The sequence below is a fragment of the Suncus etruscus genome, chromosome 1 (genome assembly GCF_024139225.1).
Source record: "Suncus etruscus isolate mSunEtr1 chromosome 1, mSunEtr1.pri.cur, whole genome shotgun sequence".
Classification (NCBI taxonomy): Eukaryota; Metazoa; Chordata; class Mammalia; order Eulipotyphla; family Soricidae; genus Suncus; species Suncus etruscus.
In genome coordinates this window covers 174,933,561-174,957,917 of record NC_064848.1, presented here as the reverse complement: position 1 = coordinate 174,957,917, position 24,357 = coordinate 174,933,561, and the positions used below count along the sequence as shown (strand labels likewise).

General features: G+C 46.6%; 1 protein-coding gene across 1 annotated transcript in view; it reads right to left on the bottom strand.

Moving 5' to 3' along the window:
• Nucleotides 1–24,357, bottom strand: part of TEX14 (testis expressed 14, intercellular bridge forming factor) — a 105,852-nt gene that overhangs the window by 59,300 nt on the left and 22,195 nt on the right. The window contains 5 exon segments of the mRNA XM_049764792.1: nt 2,620–3,507; nt 8,917–9,067; nt 10,049–10,239; nt 14,338–14,489; nt 22,031–22,209. Of these exon segments, the coding sequence (XP_049620749.1) occupies nt 2,620–3,507; nt 8,917–9,067; nt 10,049–10,239; nt 14,338–14,489; nt 22,031–22,209 (1,561 nt within the window).

The window sequence follows — 24,357 nt, the reverse complement described above, 5'->3', positions numbered from 1 at the left end:
TGGTACCCCAAGCCAGGAGCAATTTCTGAGTGCAACCCAGGAGTAACTCCTAAGTGTCACTGGGTATGACCCAAAACAAAATAATAATAATAATAATAATAATAATAATAAAATAAAAGGCACTTAAAAATTTAAAAATCAACATAAAAGAAATCTAACAACTGAGGTTAGTTGTAGGCTAGTTGTAGGCCTGGCCTCTAACACAACTAACCTAGGTTTAATCCCATGCATCCCATATGGGCCTCCAACCTGCCAGAAGTGATCTTGAGAGCAGAGCCAGGAGCAACCCCTGCGCTGCTGGGTGTGGCCCTCCAACAAAACAATACAAAAATATCTAACAACTGGGGCTGAGTGATAGCACAGCAGTAAAGCATCTGCTTTGCATGTGGCCAACACCGGACAGACCCTGGTTCGAATCCCAGCATCCCATATGGTCCCCGGAGCCTGCTTGGGGCGACATTTTTTGTTTTGGTTTGGTTTTTTTTGGGGGGGGGCCACACCCAATGACACTCAGGGGTTACTCCTGGCTATGCACTCAGAAATTGCTCCTGGCTTGGGGGACCATATGGAACACTGGGGATTGAATCACAGTCTGTCCTTGGTTAACGCATCCAAGGCAAGACACCCTACCACTTGCGCCACTGCTCCAGCCCCCAGGAGCGATTTCTGAGCTCAGAGCCAGGAGTAACCCCTGAGCATCACCAGGTGTGACCCAAAAACTAAAAACCAAAAGAAAATTAAAAATCTAACAACTGGGGGCCAGCGCGGTGGTGCTAGAGGTAAGGTAAGGTGTCTGCCTTGTCAGTGCTAGCCTAGGATGGACCATGGTTCGATCCCCCAGTGTCCTATATGGTCCCCCAAGCCAGGAGCGACTTCTGAGCACATAGCCAGGAGTAACGCCTGAGCATCACCAGGTGTGACCGAAAAACCAAAAAAAAAAAAAAAAAAAATCTAACAACTGGACCAGAGAAATAGTATAAGGGTTTATCTGCCTTTCTTGCAAACAGCCGTCCTGATTTGATCCTGACATTATATTTGATCTCCTGAGTGCCACTAGTTGTCATTCCTAAGCACAGTCAGGAGTACCTCCAAGCAGTCAGTACTTGATCATTTCAACGTATAAAAACAGCAATTTCAAAAGGAAGGGAGAAGGGTAGGGGAGAGAAAAGAGGGAGAGAGAGAGAAAAGCAAGTAGAGTGCTTGCCTTGCATGAGACTAAACCACGTTCAATCCTTAGCAGCCCATATGGTCCCATGATACCCACTAAGAATGATCCCTGGGGGCCGGGCGGTGGCGCAAGAGGTAAGCTGCCTGCCTTACCTGCGCTAGCCTTGAACGGACCGCGGTTCGATCCCCGGCGTCCCATATGGTCCCCAAAGCCAGGAGCAACTTCTGAGCTCATAGCCAGGAGTAACCCCTGAGCGTTACCGGGTGTGGCCCAAAAAAAAAAAAAAAAAAAGAATGATCCCTGAGCACAAAGCCAGGAATAAGCCCTAAAAACCACTATGTGTAGCCCTAAAACAAAATAAAAACAAACAGCATTTTTTTAAAGTGGCCATTGGTAGAGGGTAAGGTGCTAGAATGTTTCATGTATGAAAACTTACTAATGACAGTTTTGTAAACCATGGTGCCTAAAATTATAAATTTAGGGGCTGGAGTGATAGCACGGAACTGGGCATTTGCCTTGCACATGGCAGACCCGGATAGACCTGGCTTCGATTCCCAGCATCCCATATGGTCCCCTGAGCCTGCCAAGAGCAATTTCTGAGTACAGAGCTGGGAGTAACTCATGAGCACCGCCGGATGTGACCAAAAATAAATAAATAAAATTAAAATTAAAAAAAAAAAGCAGGGGCCAGAGAGACAGTACAGCAGCTAAGGAGCTTGCATTGCAAGCAATCAACCCAGGTTCTATCCCTGGATTCTTATATGGTCCTCTGAGCCCTGCCAGGAATTACTGAGCAGAGCCAGGAACCCCCCTAAGCTTCACTATGTGTGGCCCCCAAACAAACAAACAAACAACAAACAAACAAACAAACAACAAAAGTAACAATTTCAGGGCCAAGGAAGATGGCTCGATGCCTGGAAAACCTGCTTTGCATTCTGGAGTCCCAAGTATGAGCACCCATAGTGAATGGTCTCATTCACTAAGCCATGACTAGCTCTTTAGCACTAGCAGATGTGGCCCCAAATTAAAAGTAAATAAATAGGGGCCGGAGAGATGGCATAGCGGTAAGGCGTTTGCCTTGCATGCAGAAGGACAGTGGTTCGAATCCCGGCATCCCATATGGTCCCCTGTGCCTTCCAGGAGCGATTTCTGAACGTAGAGCCAGGAGTAACCCCTGAATGCTGCTGGGTGTGACCCAAAAAGCCAAAAACAAACAAAAAAAGAAGTAAATAAAGTATATTTAAGCAACTCAATATAATGTATAGAACTTGTATGGGGTTTGGAATGGGTAGTGAAAAATCTCTATCTTGGAATTCCACCCTCATAACTTTAGTTCCCACACCAGCATCAGTCAGCAGTATTTCCATCAGCTCTTGCACTCACGCTGGAGCTATACTGACCCTGGTTCCAGGTGTTGCTCAGCCTGCCCTGCCTCCCACTTCTCAGATTTACCTGCTGGCTCTTCTCTGATTGCTCCATGGTGTTTTTTTCAAAGACTTGAGGGAAAGATTTCCAGTTAGGCTCACTTCTGCACCTCTGGCCAAAATGCCCAGTTCCTTGAAAGTTACTGACTACTAGATTTGGGTAACTGTTACCAATGTCCGATGGCTGCAGAACCGGAGGAATATAGTTCAGAGATGGGGGGCCCAAAACTAAAGGCGGGTTACAGATATTTGCAAACTCTCTTGTTGAAGCCCATAAGGACCTGTGTTCTTCCTGATCCTTCTGTACTGTCTCAAGCTTCTCTATTTTCTGTTGGGTATTCCTGAGCAGATCAGCATTCTGGTGCAATAAGGTCTGTGAAATCTTTAAATTCAGCACACACTTGCTGATATACTCCTCAGTCATGGATCTGTTGTTCACACTGCTCTTTGCTACTTTAGTTGGCTCCACTGGGCTGGATAAACTCGGGGTACCCTGTGGCCAGTCCCAGTTCTCAAAGGAGAGCTCCTGGTCAACTTCTGAAGGGCTGTCATCCTCACTACTGTAGCAGCAGCATGCCTCTCTCTCTATCTTCTCCAATTCATCCTCCATGGATTTCAGTTCATCTGCCTGGTTCTGCCCAGAGCTCTCAAAAACTGAATCCGCTTCTGGGAACTCTTCCTCTTTGTCTTCTTGCACATTTAGGCAGCCTGAGTAGATTTCATTCATCTCAAAGCTGCAGAGGCTCTCATGGCCTGGGCTGGGGCTCCTGGATTCTCCTGTCACACAGTAATCAAGGCAAGCAGCATCTTGATGCTGAGTCTCCTTGGCCATCAGACTTGGATCTGGGTCCTGAGGATCTGGTGTCACTTTCTCATTAGGAGAAGACTGACTCTTGGAAGAGTTGAGTTGACTGCCTGTTGGAAAGAGAGGCAATGTGCAGTGACTCAGGTGGTCTCCTACAGCAGCTATTCTGCCAGGACTCCTTGTTTGAGGGGTACACAATACAGACAAAAGCTTTTTCTTTTTCCCCACTATGTTCCCAGTTGTAAAGTCTACACTGTCAGAGGCACTGAGAGAGCTGAATCTAGAAAAGTGGGGTACAAAGAGAGAACTACAGGAGGCAAAATGCCTGATTCAAAGCCTGGTAATCATTAATAGTTCCCTGAGCACTGCCAGGGTTTACTCCTGAGCACCAAACCAGGAATAGCCCCTAAGTACCATAATTAATCTGCAAGGCCAAACCTGCTCCCTAACCCCACAGAAATAATTTGTGCAGGAATCAAACCCTGGGAGAAATGTTCTACATTTAAGTTACAGTGTGCTGAAAACACGTAATAGTCAGAACACGTAAATTACAGGTCTCTGACTCTCATGGAAGATTAATTTTACATACAAAATAAGTCAACTATTCATTTCATTTTATAGTTGTGCTCTTGGAGCCAGCCAGGCCTGGTGAACACCACAACCAGAATGTGAGTGAGCATCACAGCTAAACTGCTTTAGCAAAACAACCCAGCATGTACAATCCTGCCACCACCATAACAGCAACAAATAAAAAAATAAAAAATTTTGGGCCGGGCGGTGGCACAAGAGGTAAGGTGCCTGCCTTGCCTGCGCTAGCCTTGGACGGACCGCGGTTCGATCCCCCGGTATCCCATATGGTCCCCCAAGCCAGGAGCGACTTCTGAGCGCATAGCCAGGAGTAACCCCTGAGCGTTACCGGGTGTGGCCCAAAAACCAAAAAAAAAATAAAAAAATAAAAAATAAAAAAAATAAAAAAAAATTTTTTTTAGGGCCCGGAGAGATAGCACAGCGGTGTTTGCCTTGCAAGCAGCCGATCCAGGACCAAAGGTGGTTGGTTCCAATCCCGGTGTCCCATATGGTCCCCCGTGCCTGCCAGGAGCTATTTCTGAGCAGACAGCCAGGAGTAACCCCTGAACAATGCTGGGTGTGCCCCCCCAAAAAAAAACCAAAAACAAAAAAAATTAAAATTAAAATAATTTTTAAAGGGCTGGAGATAGTACACTGGTAAAGACCATGCTTTGCAAGAGACTGAGACCTGGGTTCAATCCATATGATCCCGAGTCTGCCAGGAGTGACTCCTGAGTGCAAAGCCAGTCCTGAGCATCACCAAGTAAGGCCCCAAAACACACCAAAGCAAAATGTATCGAAATAAATAGGGCTAGGATATATAGCTCTGTGCTAGAGCACATGTATTGCACGTAGAGCATTTGAGTTTAATCCCTGGATGAAAAAGTATAATTAATTATTAATTAGATTAGATTACATGCATCTAGGAATTTCTTCAATCTTTCTGTGGGGAAGTGGGGGAGAGGAGATCGCACCCAGTAGTGCTCAGGGATCACTCTGGCAGTGCTGGGAGAAAAGCCCAAAGAGTCTGGAATCAAACAGGGCAAAACAAGCACCTTACCCCCATACTAACTATGCAACTCCTTGAAATATTATTTGGAGGGCATGCTCAGCAAGGCTCTGGGGTTACTGTTGGATCTCTCTGGCCCCCAGCCCCTTTAAGAATGTATTTTGGGGGCCCGGAGAGATAGCACAGTGGCGTTTGCCTTGCAAGCAGCCGATCCAGGACCAAAGGTGGTTGGTTCAAATCCCGGTGTCCCATATGGTCCCCCATGCCTGCCAGGAGCTATTTCTGAGCAGACAGCCAGGAGTAACCTCTGAGCATCGCCGGATGTGGCCCAAAAACCAAAAAAAAGAAAAAAGAAAAAGAAAAAAAAAAGAATGTATTTGGGGGGGGGGTGCAGAGAGATAGCATGGAGGTAAGGCATTTGCCTTTCATGCAGAAGGATGGTGGTTCGAATCCCAGCATCCCATGTGGTCCCCTGAGCCTGCCAGGAGCGATTTCTGAGTGTAGAGCCAGGAGTAACCCGAGTGCTGCCGGGTTTGATCCAAAAACTAAAAAAAAAAATTTGTTTTTTACCCAACTACAATTATGTGATCATGGTGTTTAAATAGATTTTATTTTTAAAAATATTATTTAAAAAAGAATGTCCCTAGGAACACAAAAATACAATACAAAAATCCCTTCCTTACACCTATATTCATTGCAGCACTATTTACCATAGCCAGACTCTGGAAACAACCAAGATACCGTTCAACAGATGAATGGCTAAAGAAACTGTGGTACATATGCACAATGGAATATTATGCAGCCATTAGGAGAGATGAAGTCATGAGATTTTCCTATACATGAATATACATGGAATCTATTATCCTGAGTGAAATAAATCAGAGGGAGAGAGACAGATGCAGAATGGTCTCACTCATCTATGAGTTTTAAGAAAAATGAAAGACATTCTTGCAATAATTTTCAGAGACAAAAGAGAGGAGGGCTGGAAGTTCCAGCTCACTTCCTGAAGCTCACCACAAAGAGTGATGAGTGTAATTAGAGAAATAACTACATTGAGAAATATCCTAACAATAAGAATGAACGAGGGAAATAGAAAACCTGTCTGGAGTAGACAGGGATGGGGTCGGGAGGAGGGAGATTTGGGACATTGGTGATGGGAATGTTGCACTGGTAAAGGGGGTGTTCTTTACATGACTGAAACCCAACCATAATCATGTTTGTAATCAAGGTGTTTAAATAAAGATATTAATTAAAAAATTAAAAAATGTGTTTTATGGGCCCGGAGAGATAGCACAGCGGCGTTTGCCTTGCAAGCAGCCAATCCAGGACCTAAGGTGGTTGGTTCGAGTCCCAGTGTCCCATATGGTCCCCCGTGCCTGCCAGGAGCTATTTCTGAGCACCGCCGGGTGTGGCCCAAAAACAAAACAAAAAAAAAAGTGTTTTATTTTGGGTTACACCTAGCGGTGCTCAGGGGTTACTCCTGGCTCCTTTTTTTTTTTTTTTTTTTTTTGGTTTTTGGTTTTTGGGCCACACCCGGCGGTGCTCAGGGGTTACTCCTGGCTGTCTGCTCAGAAATAGTTCCTGGCAGGCACGGGGGGACCATATGGGACACCGGGATTCGAACCAACCACCTTTGGTCCTGGATCGGCTGCTTGCAAGGCAAACGCCGCTGTGCTATCTCTCCGGGCCCTTACTCCTGGCTCTTAACTCAGAAGTCACTCCTGGTAAACTCAGGAGCCTATATGGGTTGTCAGGAGTTGAACTGGAGTCCGTCTGGGTTGGCCGCATGCAAGACAAATGCCCTACTGCTGTGCTATCACTCCAGCCCCCCTAAGAATGTTTTAAATTGGAGCTGGAGAGATAGCACAGCAGTAAAACATTTGCCTTGCACACAGCAGACCCAGGATGGATCCAGGTTAATCCGCGACATAAAGAATGTTTTAAATTATGTTTTAAGAGATTGGAGTGACAGAAGAGTGGGTAAGTTGCTTGCCTTACACATGGCCAATTCAGGCAGAATACCTTGGCATCCCATATGGTCCCCAGTACCCTATCAGGAATCATTTCTGAGCTGAGAGCCAGGAGTGGGGCCGGAGAGATAGCATGGAGGTAAGGCATTTGCCTTTCATGCAAAAGGTCATTGGTTTGCATCCCGGCATCCCATATGGTCCCCCGAGCCTGCCAGGAGCGATTTCTGAGCGTGGAGCCAGGAGTAACCCCTGAGTTCTGCCAGCTGTTGTCCAAAATCACCCAAAAATGTGTGTTTTTCTAAACACATTGGGGGTTATGAGCCACACCCAGGCGTTACTCCTGGCTCTTTGCTCAGGGGTCATTCCTGGTGATGCTCGGGAGACTATCTGGGATGCCAGGAGATGAAACCCAGGTAAGCCACATGCAAGGTAAATGCCCTATCCACTATACTATCTCTCTGGCCCCACCTCTCAGTATTTTTGTTTGTTTGGGTGACACCCAGCAGCACTTAGGGGTTACTCCTGGCTCTGGACAGACTCAGGGACTATATAGGATGTCAAAATCCAACTAGGATCAGCTGCATATAAGAAAAACATCTTGGGGCCGGGAAGGTGGCGCTAGAGGTAAGGTGTCTGCCTTACAAGCGCTAGCGTAGGACGGACCGCGGTTCGATCCCCCGGCGTCCCATATGGTCTCCCAAGCCAGGGGCGATTTCTGAGCTCATAGCCAGGAGTAACCCCTGAGCGTCAAACGGGTGTGGCCCAAAAACCAAAAACCAAAAAAAAAAAAAAAAAAAAAGAAAAACATCTTACCACTGTGCTATTGCTCTGGTTCCTAAAATAAAAAAGTTTAATTGAATCACCATGAGATACAATTACCAAGTTGTTCATGATTAAGTTTCAGTCATCCAATGCCCAACATCCATCCCTTCATCAGTGCACATTTCCTGCCACCAAGATCACCAGCTTCTCTGCTGCCCTCCCACCCAGCCTCCTCCTCTGCCTGCTGCAATGGTGAACATTTAAAAAAAATAAAGTATTTTTTAGGGGCTAAAGTGGTAGTACAGTGGGCAGAGTATTCGCCTTGCATGCAGTCAACCTGGGTTCAATCTCCAGAACCCCATATGGTCCCCTGAGCACCACCAAGAGTGATTCCTGAGTGCAGAGGCAGGAGTAACTCCTGATATTGATAAGCGGGAGCAGGGCAGGACAGGATGGGAGAAGGGGAGGGAAGGAAAGAGAGGAAGATTGGTTTTAAGAAGTGGAGGTAGGGGGCCGGGCGGTGGCGCTAAAGGTAAGGTGCCTGCCTTGCCTGCGCTAGCCTTGGACGGACCGCAGTTCGATCCCCGGGTGTCCCATATGGTCCCCCAAGCCAGGAGCAACTTCTGAGCACATAGCCAGGAGTAACCCCTGAGCGTCACCGGGTGTGGCCCAAAAATCAAAAAAAAAAAAAAAAAAAAAAGAAGTGGAGGTAGGAGAGATAGTACAGCTGATAGGGTGCTTGCCTTGTACCTGGCCTACCTGGGTTAAATCCTTGGCACCTCATACAATCCCTTAAGCACTGCCAGAAGTAATTCCTGAGTGCAAAGTCAGGAGTAAGCCCTGAATATAGCTGAATGTGGCTCAAAAACAAAAAACAGGGACTGGAGCGGTGGTGCAAATAAGGCGTCTGCCTTGCACATGCTAACCTACGATGGACCAAAGTTCGATCCCCCAGCGTCCCATATGGTCCCCCAAGCCAGGAGCGATTTTTGAGCACATAGCCAGGAGTAACCTGAGCGTCACCGGGTGTGGCCCAAAAAGAAAAAGGCAACAACAAACAAAAAAAAGGCATTTTAAGGAGCTTAATTTTTTCCTAAGGCACCCATCTTTCTCTAGCATAAATGATTTGCACAGATTGGAAAAACTGTAGCTTATGACTCTCAGAACACATTCATCTCAAACTATGTCTAAGTTTTAGTTTAAGGCCATACCCATTTCCTTCAGTTCCTTTATTTCCAAGTCAGAAATCCCTTTTGAATGATCTGAAGTCAATCCTAGACGGATATTGGTATCAGAATGAAGTTCGTATCTATGTATCCTGGAGTTCTCCGTTGGCTGAGTTCTCTGACCTCCAATAAAATCCTGTAACGAGAAAAACATTGCCAAGGACGTCGAAATTATCTGAATGTCAATGATCTTTTAGAAATTGATCTACATTTGGGGCCTGGAGAGATAGCATAGCGGCGTTTGCCTTGCAAGCAGCCGATCCAGGACCAAAGGTGGTTGGTTTGAATCCCGGTGTCCCATATGGTCCCCCATGCCTACCAGGAGCTATTTCTGAGCAGACAGCCAGGAGTAACCCCTGAGCACCGCCGGGTGTGACCCAAAAAGGAAAAAAAAAGAAACTGATCTACATTTGAAGGAAATTCCCTCAATCCTGCTAGATAGACTAACTGTAGCTCTAATTAGCTAATCCAGGGTTGTTTCCAATTATTGACAAAGGACTAAGTGTCTACAGGGTGCCCTGCTATTTACTGGCCATTGATTCCCTAGAACCCTCAATTCTGGCCTGCCTTTATCAGGTAAAAACACTTAGATTTTTCTCAGAAACATAAGAAACTTGTAATGAAGTGAGAATTTTCCAATTTTTTGCAACTTGGTCTTTAGCTTCTTCTTAGTCTCTAACTCCTTAATCCCTTGGGAAGGATACACAGAAATAAAATATCGGGGCCGGAGAGAAGGCACAGCAGTAGGGTGTTTGCTTTGCATGCAGCTGACCTGAGAGGGACCTGGTTCGATTCCCGGCATCCCCTATGGTACCCCAACCTGCCAGGGTTGATTTCTGAGCACAGAAGGAGTAATCCGAGTGCTACTGGGTGTGATCCAAAAACCAATCAAAAAAAAAAAAGTTTTTTTCTCAGGTTTCAGGAGACATCAGCTTTATTCAAGGCCCTAGCAAACAGGTATGGCTTCTTTCATAACCTTTTACACTGGGTATCATCAGCCCTGCATCCAGCCTCTCAGCCATCTCTTCTCCTGTTGCTTCTTCCTTGCTGAATCTCTCCCAATCGCCCCATAAAATTTTTTAAAAGAAATAAAATACCCAACAACTTCAGAAGTTACCTTTAAATCATTCTTCAGAATGTACTGAATATCTTGAAGGTTCATAGCCCGGTCTTTCTTCTTCACCTGGATGCCTGACTTAACAATGTCATAGTAAGGTTTTGGAAGCCTAACATCAGCTTCCAAGTAATTTCCCAAAAGTATGGCTTCTTTAATATCTGTGCCATCTAAGTCATCCCAGGGTATGTTATCTGTAGGAAAAAAAATCATAGGAAGATGTAGCATTAAGAAATCAAATGGGGGGGCCGGGCGGTGGCGCTGGAGGTAAGGTGCCTGCCTTGCCTTCGCTAGCCTAGGACGGACCGCAGTTCGATCCCCCGGCGTCCCATATGGTCCCCCAAGAAGCCAGGAGCAACTTCTGAGCGCATAGCCAGGAGTAACCCCTGAGCGTCACAGGGTGTGGCCCAAAAACCAAAAAAAAAAAAAAAAAAAAAAAAAAAAAAAAAAAAAGAAATCAAATGGGGGGCCCGGAGAGATAGCACAGCGGTGTTTGCCTTGCAAGCAGCCGATCCAGGACCAAAGGTGGTTGGTTCGAATCCCGGTGTCCCATATGGTCCCCTGAGCCTGCCAGGAGCTATTTCTGAGCAGACAGCCAGGAGTAACCCCTGAGCACCGCCGGGTGTGACCCAAAAAACCAAAAAAAAAAAAAAAAAAAAGAAATCAAATGGGGGGGCCGGGAACGTGGCGCTAAAGGTAAGGTATCTGCCTTGCAAGCGCTAGCCTAGGACGGACCGCGGTTCGATCCCCCGGTGTCCCATATGGTCCCCCCAAGCCAGGGGCGATTTCTGAGCGCATAGCCAGGAGTAATCCCTGAGCATCAAACGGGTGTGGCCCAAAAACCAAAAAAAAAAAAAAAAAAAAAAAGAAATCAAATGGGGGGGGCTGGGAAGGTGGCGCTAGAGGTAAGGTGTCTGCCTTGCAAGCACTACCGTAGGACGGACAGCGGTTCGATCCCCCGGCGTCCCATATGGTCCCCCCAAGCCAGGGGCAATTTCTGAGCGTATAGCCACCAGGAGTAACCCCTGAGCGTCAAATGGGTGTGGCCCAAAAACCAAAAAAAAAAAAAAAATCAAATGGGGGGCCAGGCGGTGGCGCTAAAGGTAAGGTGCCTGCCTTGCCTGCGCTAGCCAAGGAAGGACCGCGGTTTGATCCCCCGGTGTCCCATATGGTCCCCCAAGCCAGGAGCAACTTCTGAGCACATAGCCGGGAGTAACCCCTGAGCGTTATCGGGTGTGGCCCAAAAAAAAAAAATCAAATGGGGGGTGCCCAGAGAGATAGCACAGCGGCGTTTGCCTTGCAAGCAGCCAATCCAGGACCAAAGGTGGCTGGTTCGAATCCCGGTGTCCCATATGGTCCCCCCCTGTGCCTGCCAGGAGCTATTTCTGAGCAGACAGCCAAGAGTAACCCCTGAGCACCACTGGGTGTGGCCCAAAAACCAAAAAAAAAAAAAAGAAATCAAATGGGGGGGCCAGTGCAGAGGTGCTAGAGGTAAGGTGTCTGCCTTGCCAGTGCTAGCCTAGGACAGACTGCGGTTCAATCCCCCGGTGTCCCATATGGTCCCCCAAGCCAAGAGTGACTTCTGAATGCATAGCCAGGAGTAACCCCTGAGTGTCACCGAGTATGGCCCAAAAACCAAAAAAAAAAAAAAAATCAAATGGGGGGGGGGGGCAGAGAGATAGCATGGAGGTAAGGTGTTTGCCTTGCATGCAGGTCGGTGGTTCAAATCCAGGCATCCCATATGGTCCCCTGTGCCTGCCAGGGGCGATTTCTGAGCATAGAGCCAGGAGTAACCCCTGAGCGCTGCCAGGTGTGACCCAAAAACCAAAAAAAAAAAAAAAATCAAATGGGGGGCTGGAGAGATAGCATGGAGGTAAAGCATTTGCCTTTCATGCAGAAGGTCACTGGTTCGAATCCAGGCATATCATATGGTCCTTTGAGCCTGCCAGGAGCGATTTCTGAGCAAGGAGTCATGAGTAACCTCTGAGCACTGCTGAGTGTGACCCAAAAACCAAAATAAATAAATAAATAAATAATCAAATGTGGGGGCCAGAGAGATAGCATGGAGGTAAGACATTTGCCTTGCATGCAGAAGGACAGTGGTTCAAATCCTGGCATCCCATATGGTCCCCCGAGCTGGCCAGGAGCAATTTCTGAGCATAGAGCCTCTGAGCGCTGGCAGGTGTCACCCAAAAAAAAAAAAAAAAAAAAACAAAAACAAAAAAAGAAATCAAATGGGGGCCAGAGTGGTGTTGCAAGGGAGAGGAGGAGGAAGCAGCAGCAGCAGCTAATCAGAGCTCAGTAATAGAGCATGTTTCACCTGTATGAGTGCCCAGGCTTAACCTCCAATACCAGAATAAACTGAACAGCCACTTTATTTTGGGGGGTATTTCACAAAAATAAAAACAAAAACAAAAAGAGAGTTTATAGAGGTCATCACAATAGTACAACGGGTTAGGTGTTTGCTTTATTTATGGCTAACCCAGGTTCAGTCCTGGCACCCCGTAGTGTCCCCTATTCACTCCAGGAGTCATTCCTGAGCAGAGCCAGGACTAATCCTTGAGCACCAATGGGTATGCCCCCCCTGCCAAAAAAACAAAAAACAAAAAACAGAAATAGTTTATAGGAATTGAGTAGTATAGGGTTGAATGCGTGCCTTACATGCAGTTTAACCCATGTTTAATCTCCACCACACATATGGTCCCCTAAGCTCCACTAGGGAGTGATTCTGAGTCCAAAGTAAGCCCTGAACACTTTCAGTATGTTAGAGAAAAAAAAAAAAAAAACAGTACAGGTCTGAAAAATAATATAGGATAAAGGCACTTGCCTTGCATCCAGCTGAGCCCAGGTTGATCCATAATCATGCACCACAAGATTTGACCCACAAGCACTAAGCTGGGAATAGCCTCTGAGTACCACCATGAGTGACCCAATGTAACCTTTCTAAAAATAACCCTAACAGGTTAAAAAAATTATTTCTAGGGGCCAGAGCAGTGGCCACCATGAGTGACCCAATGTAACCCTTCTAAAAATAACCCTAACAGGTTAAAAAAATTATTTCTAGGGGCCAGAGCAGTGGCGCTAGATAAGACATTTGCCTTGCAAGCGCTAGCCTAGGACGGACAGCGGTTCGATCCCCCAGCATCCCATATGGTCCCCCAAACCAGGGGCTATTTCTAATCCCATAGCCAGGAGTAGTACCAGAGCATCACCGGGTGTGGCCCAAAAATACAAAAACCAAAAGTTTCTGGGGGTCGGAGCAATAGCACAGCAGGTAGGGCATATGCTTTGCATGCAGCTGACCCAGGTTCTATTGCCAGCATCCCATATAGTCCCAATCCTGCCAGGAGTGATTTCTGAGCACAGCGCCAGGAGTAACCCAAACATTGCTGAGTGTGGCCCATAGACAAAGGAATTAATTCTGGGGGCAGAGTGATAGTACAGCGAGTAGGGGATTTGCCTTGCTCATGGCTACCCTGTATTGGATCCCCGGCATCCCATAGCCCTGAGCACAGAGCCAAGAGTGTGGCTCAAAATCAAAAATAAAATAAAATAAAATTCTGGGAGTTTTTGTATTTTGTGTGTATGTGCCACATCCAGAAGTGCTTGGAGGTACTCCAGGTTCTGTGGTGCCAGTCAGCTATATGCAAAATAAAAAACATTCTACCCACTATATTATCACTCTGGTCCCTTTGGGAGTTTTTTTGGTTTTTGAGTCACACCCGGCAGCGCTCAGTCAGGGCTTACTCCTGGTTCTATGCTCAGAAATCGCTCCTGGCAGGCTCAGGGGACCATTTGGGATGCCGGGATTTGAACCGCCAACCTCCTGCATGAAAAGCAAATGCCTTACCTCCATGCTATCTCTCCGACCTGTTTTATTTATTTATTTATTTATTTATTTATTTATTTATTTATTTGTTTGTTTGTTTGTTTGTTTTTTGTATCTCTCAAAAGCACAGATTTTTTTTTTTAAGAAAGCTCTTCTTGGGGCCGGGAAGGTGGCGCTAGAGGTAAGGTAGAGGTAAGGTGTTTGCCTTGCAAGCGCTACCATAGGACGAACCGCGGTTCGATCCCCTAGCGTCCCATATGGTCCCCCCAAGGCAGGAGCAACTTCTGAGCGCGCATAGCCAGGAGTAACCCCTGAGCATCAAACGGGTGTGGCCCAAAAACCAAAAAAAAAAAAAAAAAAGAAAAAGAAAGCTCTTCTTTCTGAATCCTATAGTTTCATAAGAGTAATGAAAAGTGAGAAAATAACCCGAGAGTGAGAACCATAAATATGTATTTTAACATACCTGTTAAAATTTCTTGTATGATCACAGAAAAGCTAAAGATATCTGACTTCACAGTGACTTCCTTTTGTAAGATCACCTCCGGGGCAGCCCAGTTGTACAGCTGGGTGGGAATCGGGATGCCAGTCAGGTCTCTGTACATACCTTCATCCCGGCTATAAAAAGAAACAAGAAAGCACACCTGTCTTAAGGGGTCTCTGACATCACCAAGGAATCTTTATGGTAGTGGCCCTTAAAATATAACAGCCTGGGCCCGGAGAGATAGCACAGCGGCGTTTGCCTTGCAAGCAGCCGATCCAGGACCAAAGGTGGTTGGTTCGAATCCCGGTGTCCCATATGGTCCCCCGTGCCTGCCAGGAGCTATTTCTGAGCAGACAGCCAGGAGTAACCCCTGAGCACTGCTGGGTGTGGCCCAAAAACCAAAAAATAAATAAATAAATAAATAAATAAATAAATAAATAACAGCCTTGGGTCCAGAGCAATAGGACAGTGGTAGGCTGTTTGCCTTGCACATGGCTGACCCAGGACGAATCTCAGGCATCCCATATGGTTTGGTTTTTGGGACACACCCAGCAGCACTCAGAAGTTATTCCTGGCTTTGCAATACAGAAACTATTCCTGGCAATCTTGGGGGTAACATTAGGGATGCCAGAGATAGAACCCAGATTGCCCTACCACTGTGCTATCCCTCCTGCCCCTCAATGCTTATAGTTTTTACTTTCTTTTCTTTTTTTTTTTTAGTTTTTGGTTTTTGGGCCACACCCAGTGGTGCTTAGGGGATACTCCTGGCTCTGTGCTCAGAAATTACTCCTGGCAGGCTTGGGGACCATATGGGATACCACGAATCAAAACCGGGTCTGTCCCAGGTTAGCTGCATGCAAGGCAAACACCCTACCACTGTGCTATCTCTCTAGACCCCTGCTTATAGTTTTTATTTATTTTTAATATAAATTTTTATTTAAGCACCATGATTACAAACATGATTGTAGTTGGGTTTCAGTCATAAACAGAACAACCCTCTTCACCAGTGCAACATTCCCACCTGCTTATAGTTTTTATTTGTAACTTGTTGCTTGGGGAACCACACCAAACGGGATCATGCTGTGTTTTGGAATAAACCCACTCATCCAGTGAAAGATGTGGTCCAGGGGCCGGGAAGGTGGCGCTAGAGGTAAGGTGTCTGCCTTGCAAGCGCTAGCGTAGGACGGACCGCGGTTCGATCCCCCAGCGTCCCATATGGTCACCCCAAGCCAGGGACGATTTCTGAGCGCATAGCCAGGAGTAACCCCTGAGCGTCAAACGGGTGTGGCCCAAAAACCAAAAAAAAAAAAAAAGAAAGATGTGGTCCAGCCCTTTGTTTATTTATTTATTTTTGGTTTGGGGGTCACACCCAGTGGTGCTCAGGGTTACTCCTGGCTCTATGCTCAGAAATTGCTCCTGGCAGGCATGGGGACCATATGGGATGCTGGGATTCAAACCACTGTCCACCCTGGATAGGAAGCATGCAAGGCAAATGCCCTACCGCTGTGCTATTTCTCCGGCACCGGTCCAGCCCTTTAAACTCTTTCTATCCCTCAATGCTTACTTTTTTTTTTTTGTTTTTTTTTTTTGTTTGTTTGTTTTTTGGGCCACACCTGGCCGATGCTCAGGAGTTAATCCTGGCTGTCTGCTCAGAAATAGCTCCTGGCAGGCACAGGGGGCCATATGGGACACCGGGATTCGAACCAACCACCTTTGGTCCTGGATTGGCTGCTTGCAAGGCAAACGCCACTGTGCTATCTCTCCGAGCCCTTTATTCTTTTTTTTTTTTTTTTTAATGCTTACTTTTTAATTAGACCCCCTTCAAGCCCCTGCTTCATCAAAGCCTTTAGGGTTCCTGGAATGTCTCTCAATTGTTTCTTTTTTCTCTTCCCTTTCCTTTGTTACTGCTTATCATGATGTCTATCATGATATTATCTTATCATAATTGGCTGCAGTGCATCACATGTTTTCGAGATAGGAGTTTTGTCATTGCCCTATCTCTGGGTCCACATGGGAGCCATGAAACAGTAACATTGATACTGACTCTAATTGTATTGAATATAGAGATGTGGTCTGTTATTGTTGATGAACAGGCATACAAGTACTATATTCAAATCAGGAAAAGTAATAAAACATTTTGTTGTCAGTTTCTAGTAAAGGACATACCACTTATTACCAGGATGAATACTCTTTTCTGATAGTAGAGGTGGTGATTTTTAGTGGCTATACCTGGTGGTACTCAGCAACCACTCCTGGTGCAGTACTTAGGAGACCAATGGTGCTGGAATCAAACTCAGTATTCACAAATACAAAGTATGTATTCCAGTCCTTCAAGTTATCTCTTTGGTTGTGAAGATACCATGCCTCAAACATATACAAGTGTATGTACTGCCAGAGATCATAGATCATATCCCATGATTCAAACATGAAAGTTGCCAATTTTCGGGCCCGGAGAGATAGCACAGCGGCGTTTGCCTTGCAATCAGCCGATCCAGGACCTAAGGTGGTTGGTTTGAATCCCGGTGTCCCATATGGTCCCCCGTGCCTGCCAGGAGTTATTTCTGAGCAGACAGCCAGGAGTAACCCCTGAGCACAGCCGAGTGTGTTCCAAAAACAAAACAAAACAAAAAAAGAAAGTTGCAAATTTTATCACTGACTCAAGTGCCAAATCTTATCTTTAAGATCTAGAGGTTGAAGAGATTGTATGACAGGTATTATTACACTTGCCTTACACAGGGACCAACCTAGAGCTCTAAAAGCTTGGTTTAAGCAATAAACATTAATACTTTTGCTTTTATTTATTTATTTTTGTTTTTGGGTCACACCTGGCAGCGCTCAGGGGTTACTCCTGGCTCTATGCTCGGAAATTGCCCCTGGCAGGCTCGGGAGACCATATGGGATGCCAGGATTCAAACCATCATCCTTGTGCATGCAAGGCAAACAAGCTACCTCCATGCTATCTCTCCAGCCCCTTATTTTGAAGGAGTTTGGGGCCTACATCCAGAGATGCTCAGGGCTTACTTCAAGCACTGTGCTCAGGAATCGTTCATTCCTGGGAATACTCAGGGACACTATGTAGTGCTAGGGATCAAGCCTCAAGTGGACTGTAGCAAGACAAGTGCCTTAATCCCTTTACTATCTCTTGAGTCCTCTATATCCTTTTTCTTTCACCTTCTTTTTTCTTTTTTTGGTTTTTGGTTTTCAGGCCACACCTATTTGACGCTCAGGGGTTAACTCCTGGCTATGCGCTCAGAAATCGCTCCTGGCTTGGGGGGACCATATGGGACGCCGGGGGATCGAACCGCGGTCCTTCCTTGGCTAGCGCTTGCAAGGCAGACACCTTACCTCTAGCGCCACCTCTCCGGCTCCTTCTTTCACTTTCATTCCCTTTGCTCCCTTAGGATCCTTTATCCTTTTCTATTAAAGCTAGCCACCAGGGGCCAGACAGATAGCACAGCAGGTAAGGTGTTTGCCTTCTATGTGGCCAACCTGGGATAAATGGGGTTCGATTCCCTGCATCCCATATAGTCCCGAGCTTGCCAGGAGCGATTTCTGAGCACAAGAGCTATGAGTAACCCCTGAGCACTGGCGGGTGTGGCCAGGAAACATCCTCAATCATCTGGTTCTAGTCATTGCTGGGTAACTGCAAACCCCTTCACTTAACTGGGTCTTAGCTTCCTCATCTGCAAAAGAAAGGCGATGGGCCATCTCTAAGGCTCCAATTAACTCTGGTGTTTACAGTTCTATAGGAGAGTAAAAGCAGGAGACTGTTATACCTCCAACTCAACAATAGATGGTGCTCCACTACTATGAAAATGCTTGAATTCCTTCATCTTCCTGAAAAGTCTTGGCAATTAAAGTAGAAATGGCCAAACCTCTAAACTTGCTCTGCTCCTGACACAATCCAAGTGGCAAACTCTGTATTGAACTAATTCAAGTTTTCCTTTCATCTAAACTGGCCCATTCCTTTAAACGCTTCTTTTTTTTTATGTTGTTTTTTTTGGGGGGAGACCACACCTAGTGATGCTCAGAGGTTTACTCCTTACTATGCACTCAGAACTTGCTCCTAGGATGCTGGGGATCAAACCAAGGTTCTTCCTGGGTCAGCCACGTGCAAGGCAAACTCCCTACCGCTGCGCTACCACTCCAGCCCCTTTTTGTTTTGTTTTGCCCACAATCCGCAGTGCTCAGGTATTACTCCTGGTCTGTGCTCAGAAATCACTCCTGGCAGGCTTAGAGGACCATATGGAATGCTGGGAATTGAACCCAGGTCCATCCCGGGTCAGCCACTTACAAGGCAAACACTCTACTACTGTGCTCTCTCTGACCCTCCCTTAAGTGTTTCTTGAACACTTGCTACATAACACTAAGGTGGGTGCCAACAACAGTGATGAAATTATAGTCCCAGCCCTCTTGTAGCTGGTCCTGTGATGAAGCCAACATTCTAGTACCTAAATGACTATGGAAAAGCAGAATACACACAGTACCGTCAGAATAAATGCTTTTGGGTCCTGAGATAGCATGGAGATAAGGTGTTTGCCTTTCATGCAGAAGGTCAGTGGTTCGAATCCTGGCACCCCATATGGTCGGTCCCCTGTGCCTGCCAGGAGCGATTTCTGAGCATAGAGCCAGGAGTAACCCCTGAGCGCTGCCAGGTGTGACCCAAAAACAAAACAAAACAAAACAAAAACAGAATAAATGCTTTTGGGGAGTATGTGAGAGTATGTGTACCGGTAAGAACAGGTAAGGTGCTTGCCTTGCTTGTGCTTGACCTGGGTTTGATCTCCAGCACCATGTATGGTCCAACTGAGCCTCTCCAGTAGTAATTTCTGAGTACAGAGCTAGGAGTAAGCTTTGAGCACTGCCAGGTGTAGCCCAGGTACCAAAAACATAAATAAAATTATAAAGGAGAAAGTAGAGAGTATTACAGATGTGAAGTACAGTATAACAGATGTGGGGGCCGGGCGGTGGCGCAAGAGGTAAGGTGCCTGCCTTGCCTGCGCTAGCCTTGGACGGACCACGGTTCGATCCCCCGGTGTCCCATATGGTCCCCCAAGCCAGGAGCGACTTCTGAGCGCATAGCCAGGAGTAACCCCTGAGCGTCACTGGGTGTGGCCCAAAAACCAAAAAAAAAAAAAAAAAAAAAAAACAGATGTGAACTGGCAAGACTGCAAGTAGCATTAGATACAGGGAGCAGAAATGAAGGGTGACCTTCAGACATTGATAACTTCAGAGATAGCTCCAGGCCCTGCACAATGTCTGGACTTGATTTGGTGGGGCAATGCCACTGAAAAGTTTTAGCTGGCTGCAAAGAAACGAGATCTATTGCGAAGTAGTACAACTACTAATAGTTGTATGTGCTTCATTACTGCCCACAGGAAAACCTGCCAGAATTCCAGTCCCAAATTATTCCTGACTCTCCTCTTTCCTTCCTTTATCACTTATTCATATACAAGAGTGAGCAGAATCTTCTAACATATAATAATATATTGAGGCCAGAACGGTGGTGCAGCAGTAGAGCATTTGCCTTGCACATGGCTGACCTAGGACGGACCATGCTTCGATCCCCCCAGTATCCCAGCTGGTCCCCCAAGCCAGGAGTGATTCCTGAGTGCATAGCCAGGAGTAATCCCTGAGCATCACTGGGTGTGGCCCCCCTCAAAAAAACTTACAATAATATATCATCTGGGGGCCAGAGAGATAGCACAGTGGTAGGGCGTTTGCCTTGCATGCAGGACAGTGGTTTAAATCCCAGCATCCCATATGGTCCCTAGAGCCTGCCGGGGGCAATTCCTAAGCATAGAGCCAGGAGTAGCCCCTGAGCACTGCTGGGTGTGACCCAAAAACCAAAATAATAATAATAATAATAATAATAATAATAATAATAATAATAATAATAATAATATATCATCTGCTCAAAGATTCTTTCAGAGGTCAGAGTTCAAAGGTTGGCATGCAGGAGGCCCCAGTTTGATTTCCAGAGCTCTGGACAGCATCCTGAGGTCTGCCAGGTGTGAAGTATGCCCTCACGACCTCTAATAACCGCTGAGTGAGAGTAACATAGTATCATCCAACCCTGGCATTGAGCTCTCAGGCCCATACAGCTAGACTGAGCATCACTGGGAATGGTCCATGGAGCACTGCTTTGGAGGGCTAATCATCACAACAACTCTTCCATAGTATTTATGTCCTTAAGATAAAAATTCAGGGCCCGGAGAGATAGCACAGCAGTGTTTGCCTTGCAAGCAGCCGACCCAGGACCTAAGGTGGTTGGTTCAAATCCCGGCGTCCCATATGGTCCCCCGTGCCTGCCAGGAGCTATTTCTGAGCAGACAGCCAGGAGTAACCCCTGAGCACCACCAGGCGTGACCCAAAAACCACACACACACAAAAAAAAAAAAAAATTCAGGGACCAGAGCCATAGTACAGTAGTAGGCAGGGTTTTTGCCTTCGACATGGCCAACCTGAGTTTCTTACCCAGCATCCCATACAGTCCTCTGAGCCCCTCAAGGACAGTCTTGAGCCCTACTGGGTATAACCTAAAAATAACAATTAAAAAATAAGCAACATAAAAATTCGGGGGGGGGGGGGGGCGCGAGCGATAGCACAGTGGTAGTGCTTTTGCTTTGCATACGGCTGGCCCAGGACAGACTTCGGTTCCATCCCCAGTGTCCCAATGGTTCCCCAAGCCAGGAGCAATTTCTTTTTTTTTTTTTTTTTTTGCTATTATGCAAAACTTTATTTATTACATCTTACCTGACTCACCCTGTGATGGGAAAATAAATGTAGTTAGATACATAAAGTTGTTTTATATCAGGAGCAATTTCTGAGTAACCCCTGAGTGTCACTGAGTGTGCCCACCCCCCCAAAAAAAATTCAGGCCAGGGCCAGAGAGACAGCACAGCAATAGGGCGTTTGCCTTGCAAGTAGCCAATCCAGCCAGGAGCTGGAGCTATAACACAGTGGTAGGGCATTTGCCTTGTATCTGCCAACTCAGGACAGACCCAGGTTCAATCTGCGGCATCCCATATGGTCCACTGAGCCTGCCAGAAGTGATTTCTGAGCAAAGAGTCAAGAATAACCTGAGTACCTCTGGATATGGCCTAAACCCCCCGCCCAAAAAAATTTCAGGGCCAAAGAACTAATACAGGAAGGAAAGAACCTCTCATAAGACATCTGGCTTTCAGACAAATCTGATTTAATTCCCAGTACTGCAAAAGGTCACTCCTGAGCACAGAACCAAGAGTAGCTTCTAAATACCATCAGATATTGTCCAAGATCACATTTGAAAATAACAAATAAAAATAAGTATAATTCAGGGGCCAGAGCAGTGGCCCTAACAGTAGGGCATCTGCCTTGCACGTGCTAACCTAGGACGGACTGCAGTTCAATCCACCGGTGTCCCATATGGTCCCCCAAGCCAGGAGCGATTTCTGAGCACATAGCCAGGAATAACCCCTGAGCATCACCGGGTGTGGCCCAAACCCCCCCCCCAAAAAAAGTAAAATTCAAATTCAAACTTCCGGAAGCCTAGGGATAGATGATGGCATACTGGCAGAATTCCAATAAAGGGTAGTTTAGCTGACTTCTGAAAAAGAGACTGATTTGATGTTCTTTCTGAGGCAAAGACGCCCCCAGAGAGACCCTCTGGAAGTGAGCTGGAGGCTTCACCCACCTTTCCACCATGTACTCTAGGTTGGTCAGCCTCGCTTCCCCGGTGGACACTATGTGGATGGCGTAGGAGCTGAGGGAGCGGTGGATAAAACCCCGGGAGTGCAGATACCGCAATGCATCAGAGACCTGAAGCAGCAGGTGCACGATGACCTCCAAGTGCAGCACCGGGAACTGTGAACGCTGCAGGCAAGACAGCAAGTCAGCAGGGAACCAAAGGGACTGCACCCCTGACACTTAGAATGTCCAGTCATTTCTTGAGTCATTTTCATTGACAGGCTACACTTACCCAGAGCTCCCAATTTAGAGGACTCTGAAGCTTAGAGGAGTGGAAGGATCTAAGTCTCACTCATCCCAGGCCCCTGGCTCCAAACCTGAGCTCCTCTCCCTCAGCTAAGCTGCTACATACCAGGTAAAGGAGAAATTCCTCAAGGCCTGTGCATCTAGGACAGGGGTGGAGAAAACAGCCAGAGTAGGACAACAGCCACCTCTAATCACCTGCCTCCACCCAAACCTGTGCTTCTGGATACCATTTAGTCCTGACCCCAATCATATGATCCAGCAAGGTCAGCCCAAGAGGACAGAACTTAGGGCTGGAGCAACAGCACTGGTAGAACGTCTGTCTTGCACATGGCCAACCTGGGTTCAATCCCAGCACCCCATATGGTCCCCCAAGCTTGCCAGGAGTGATTTCTGAGCACAGACCCAGGAGTAACTCCTGAGTGCCAATGGGTGTGGCCCAGAAAAAAAAAAAAAGAGAACAGAACTTCATTCACACCATCAATACAGAGAGGATTAAAGTCACAATGGGTCATCTATCCAAAAAAAAAAAAAAAAAAAAGGCAATTTCAGGCAATTCCCCCATGCAAAGAAAGACCAGAATAAGTGGAAAGCTAATAAGAGGTCCTCAATCAGAAGAAATCCAGAAAGTTGGGGAAAGAAGCTTTCCTATGAGACTTCAGAGCAGTAGGGAGAAAGCTTAATCCCTCAGGACTTCTCTGAAGGACATTTCAGTCCAAGATGCACTTCCCAGGAGGGTGGGACTCCAGAGAAGCCTCCTACCTAGACAACTGAAAAGTGAATGGCACTGATAAGACCCTGACACAAAAAGAACCGCTGTCTCCACAGCAGAGTCCCTACATGGCACAAATCTTGTGCCATGCACAAGGGTTATAAATAAAGACAGTGGTTGTAAGGCCTCTATGTATTTTCTGGATCTGCTGAATTCTTAGATGTCTGATGAAGAAGCCAGGGGCCGGGGCCGGGGCCGGAGAGATAGCATGGATGTAGGGTGTTTGCCTTGCATGCAGGATAGTGGTTCAAATCCCAACATCCCATATGGTCCTCCGAGCTTGCCAGGAGTGATTTCTGAGTGTAGAGACAGGAGTAACCCCTGAGCGCTGCCGGTTGTGATCAAAAAAGAAAACAAAACAAAAAACAAACAAAAAAGAAGCCAGGGCCTGAGCGAGAGCACAGCAGGTGGGGCGTTTGCCTTACATGTGACCGACCAGGGTTTGATCACCAGCATCCCATATGATCTCTGGAGCTTGCCAGAGCCAAGAGTAACCCTTGAACGCCTTTGGGTGTGACCCAAAAAACAGACAAAAAAAAAAGAAGTCAAAGTAGGGGTCAGGGAAAATGACTCAAAGAGCTAGACACATGCTTTGCATGTAGGAGTCCTGAGGTTATTCCCAAGCACTACATGGCCCTCTGAGCATAACTGGAGCCTCACCCTGCTGAAGCAACATTTCTGGTTTAGATCACTGAATACCAAGTATGACCCAAAAACAAGTAAAAAAGACAGCAGCAGAGCCGGAGAGATAGCATGGAGGTAAGGCGTTTGCCTTTCATGCAGAAGGATGGTGGTTCGAATCCTGGCATCCCATATGGCCTCCGAGCCTGCCAGGAGTGATTTCTGAGCAGAGAACCAGGAGTAACCTGAGTGCTGCTGGGTGTGACCCAAAAACCAACCCCCCCCCCCCAAAAAAAAAAGACAGCAGCAGGACTAACAGTAGTGAAAACATACTATTTCCTTGGGCCGGGTAGGTGGCGCTGGAGGTAAGGTGTCTGCCTTGCAAGCGCTAGCCAAGGAAGGACCGCGGTTCGATCCCCCGGCGTCCCATATGGTCCCCCCAAGCCAGGGGCGATTTCTGAGCACATAGCCAGGAGTAACCCCTGAGCATCAAACGGGTGTGGCCCAAAAACCAAAAAAAAAAAAAAAAAAAAAAAGAAAACATACTATTTCCAGCAAAGTGCATTACAAAGTTACAAAAGTGAAGAATTAAAAAAAAGAAAACAAACAATAGTGAAGAATTAAGAGATTAGTCTTCA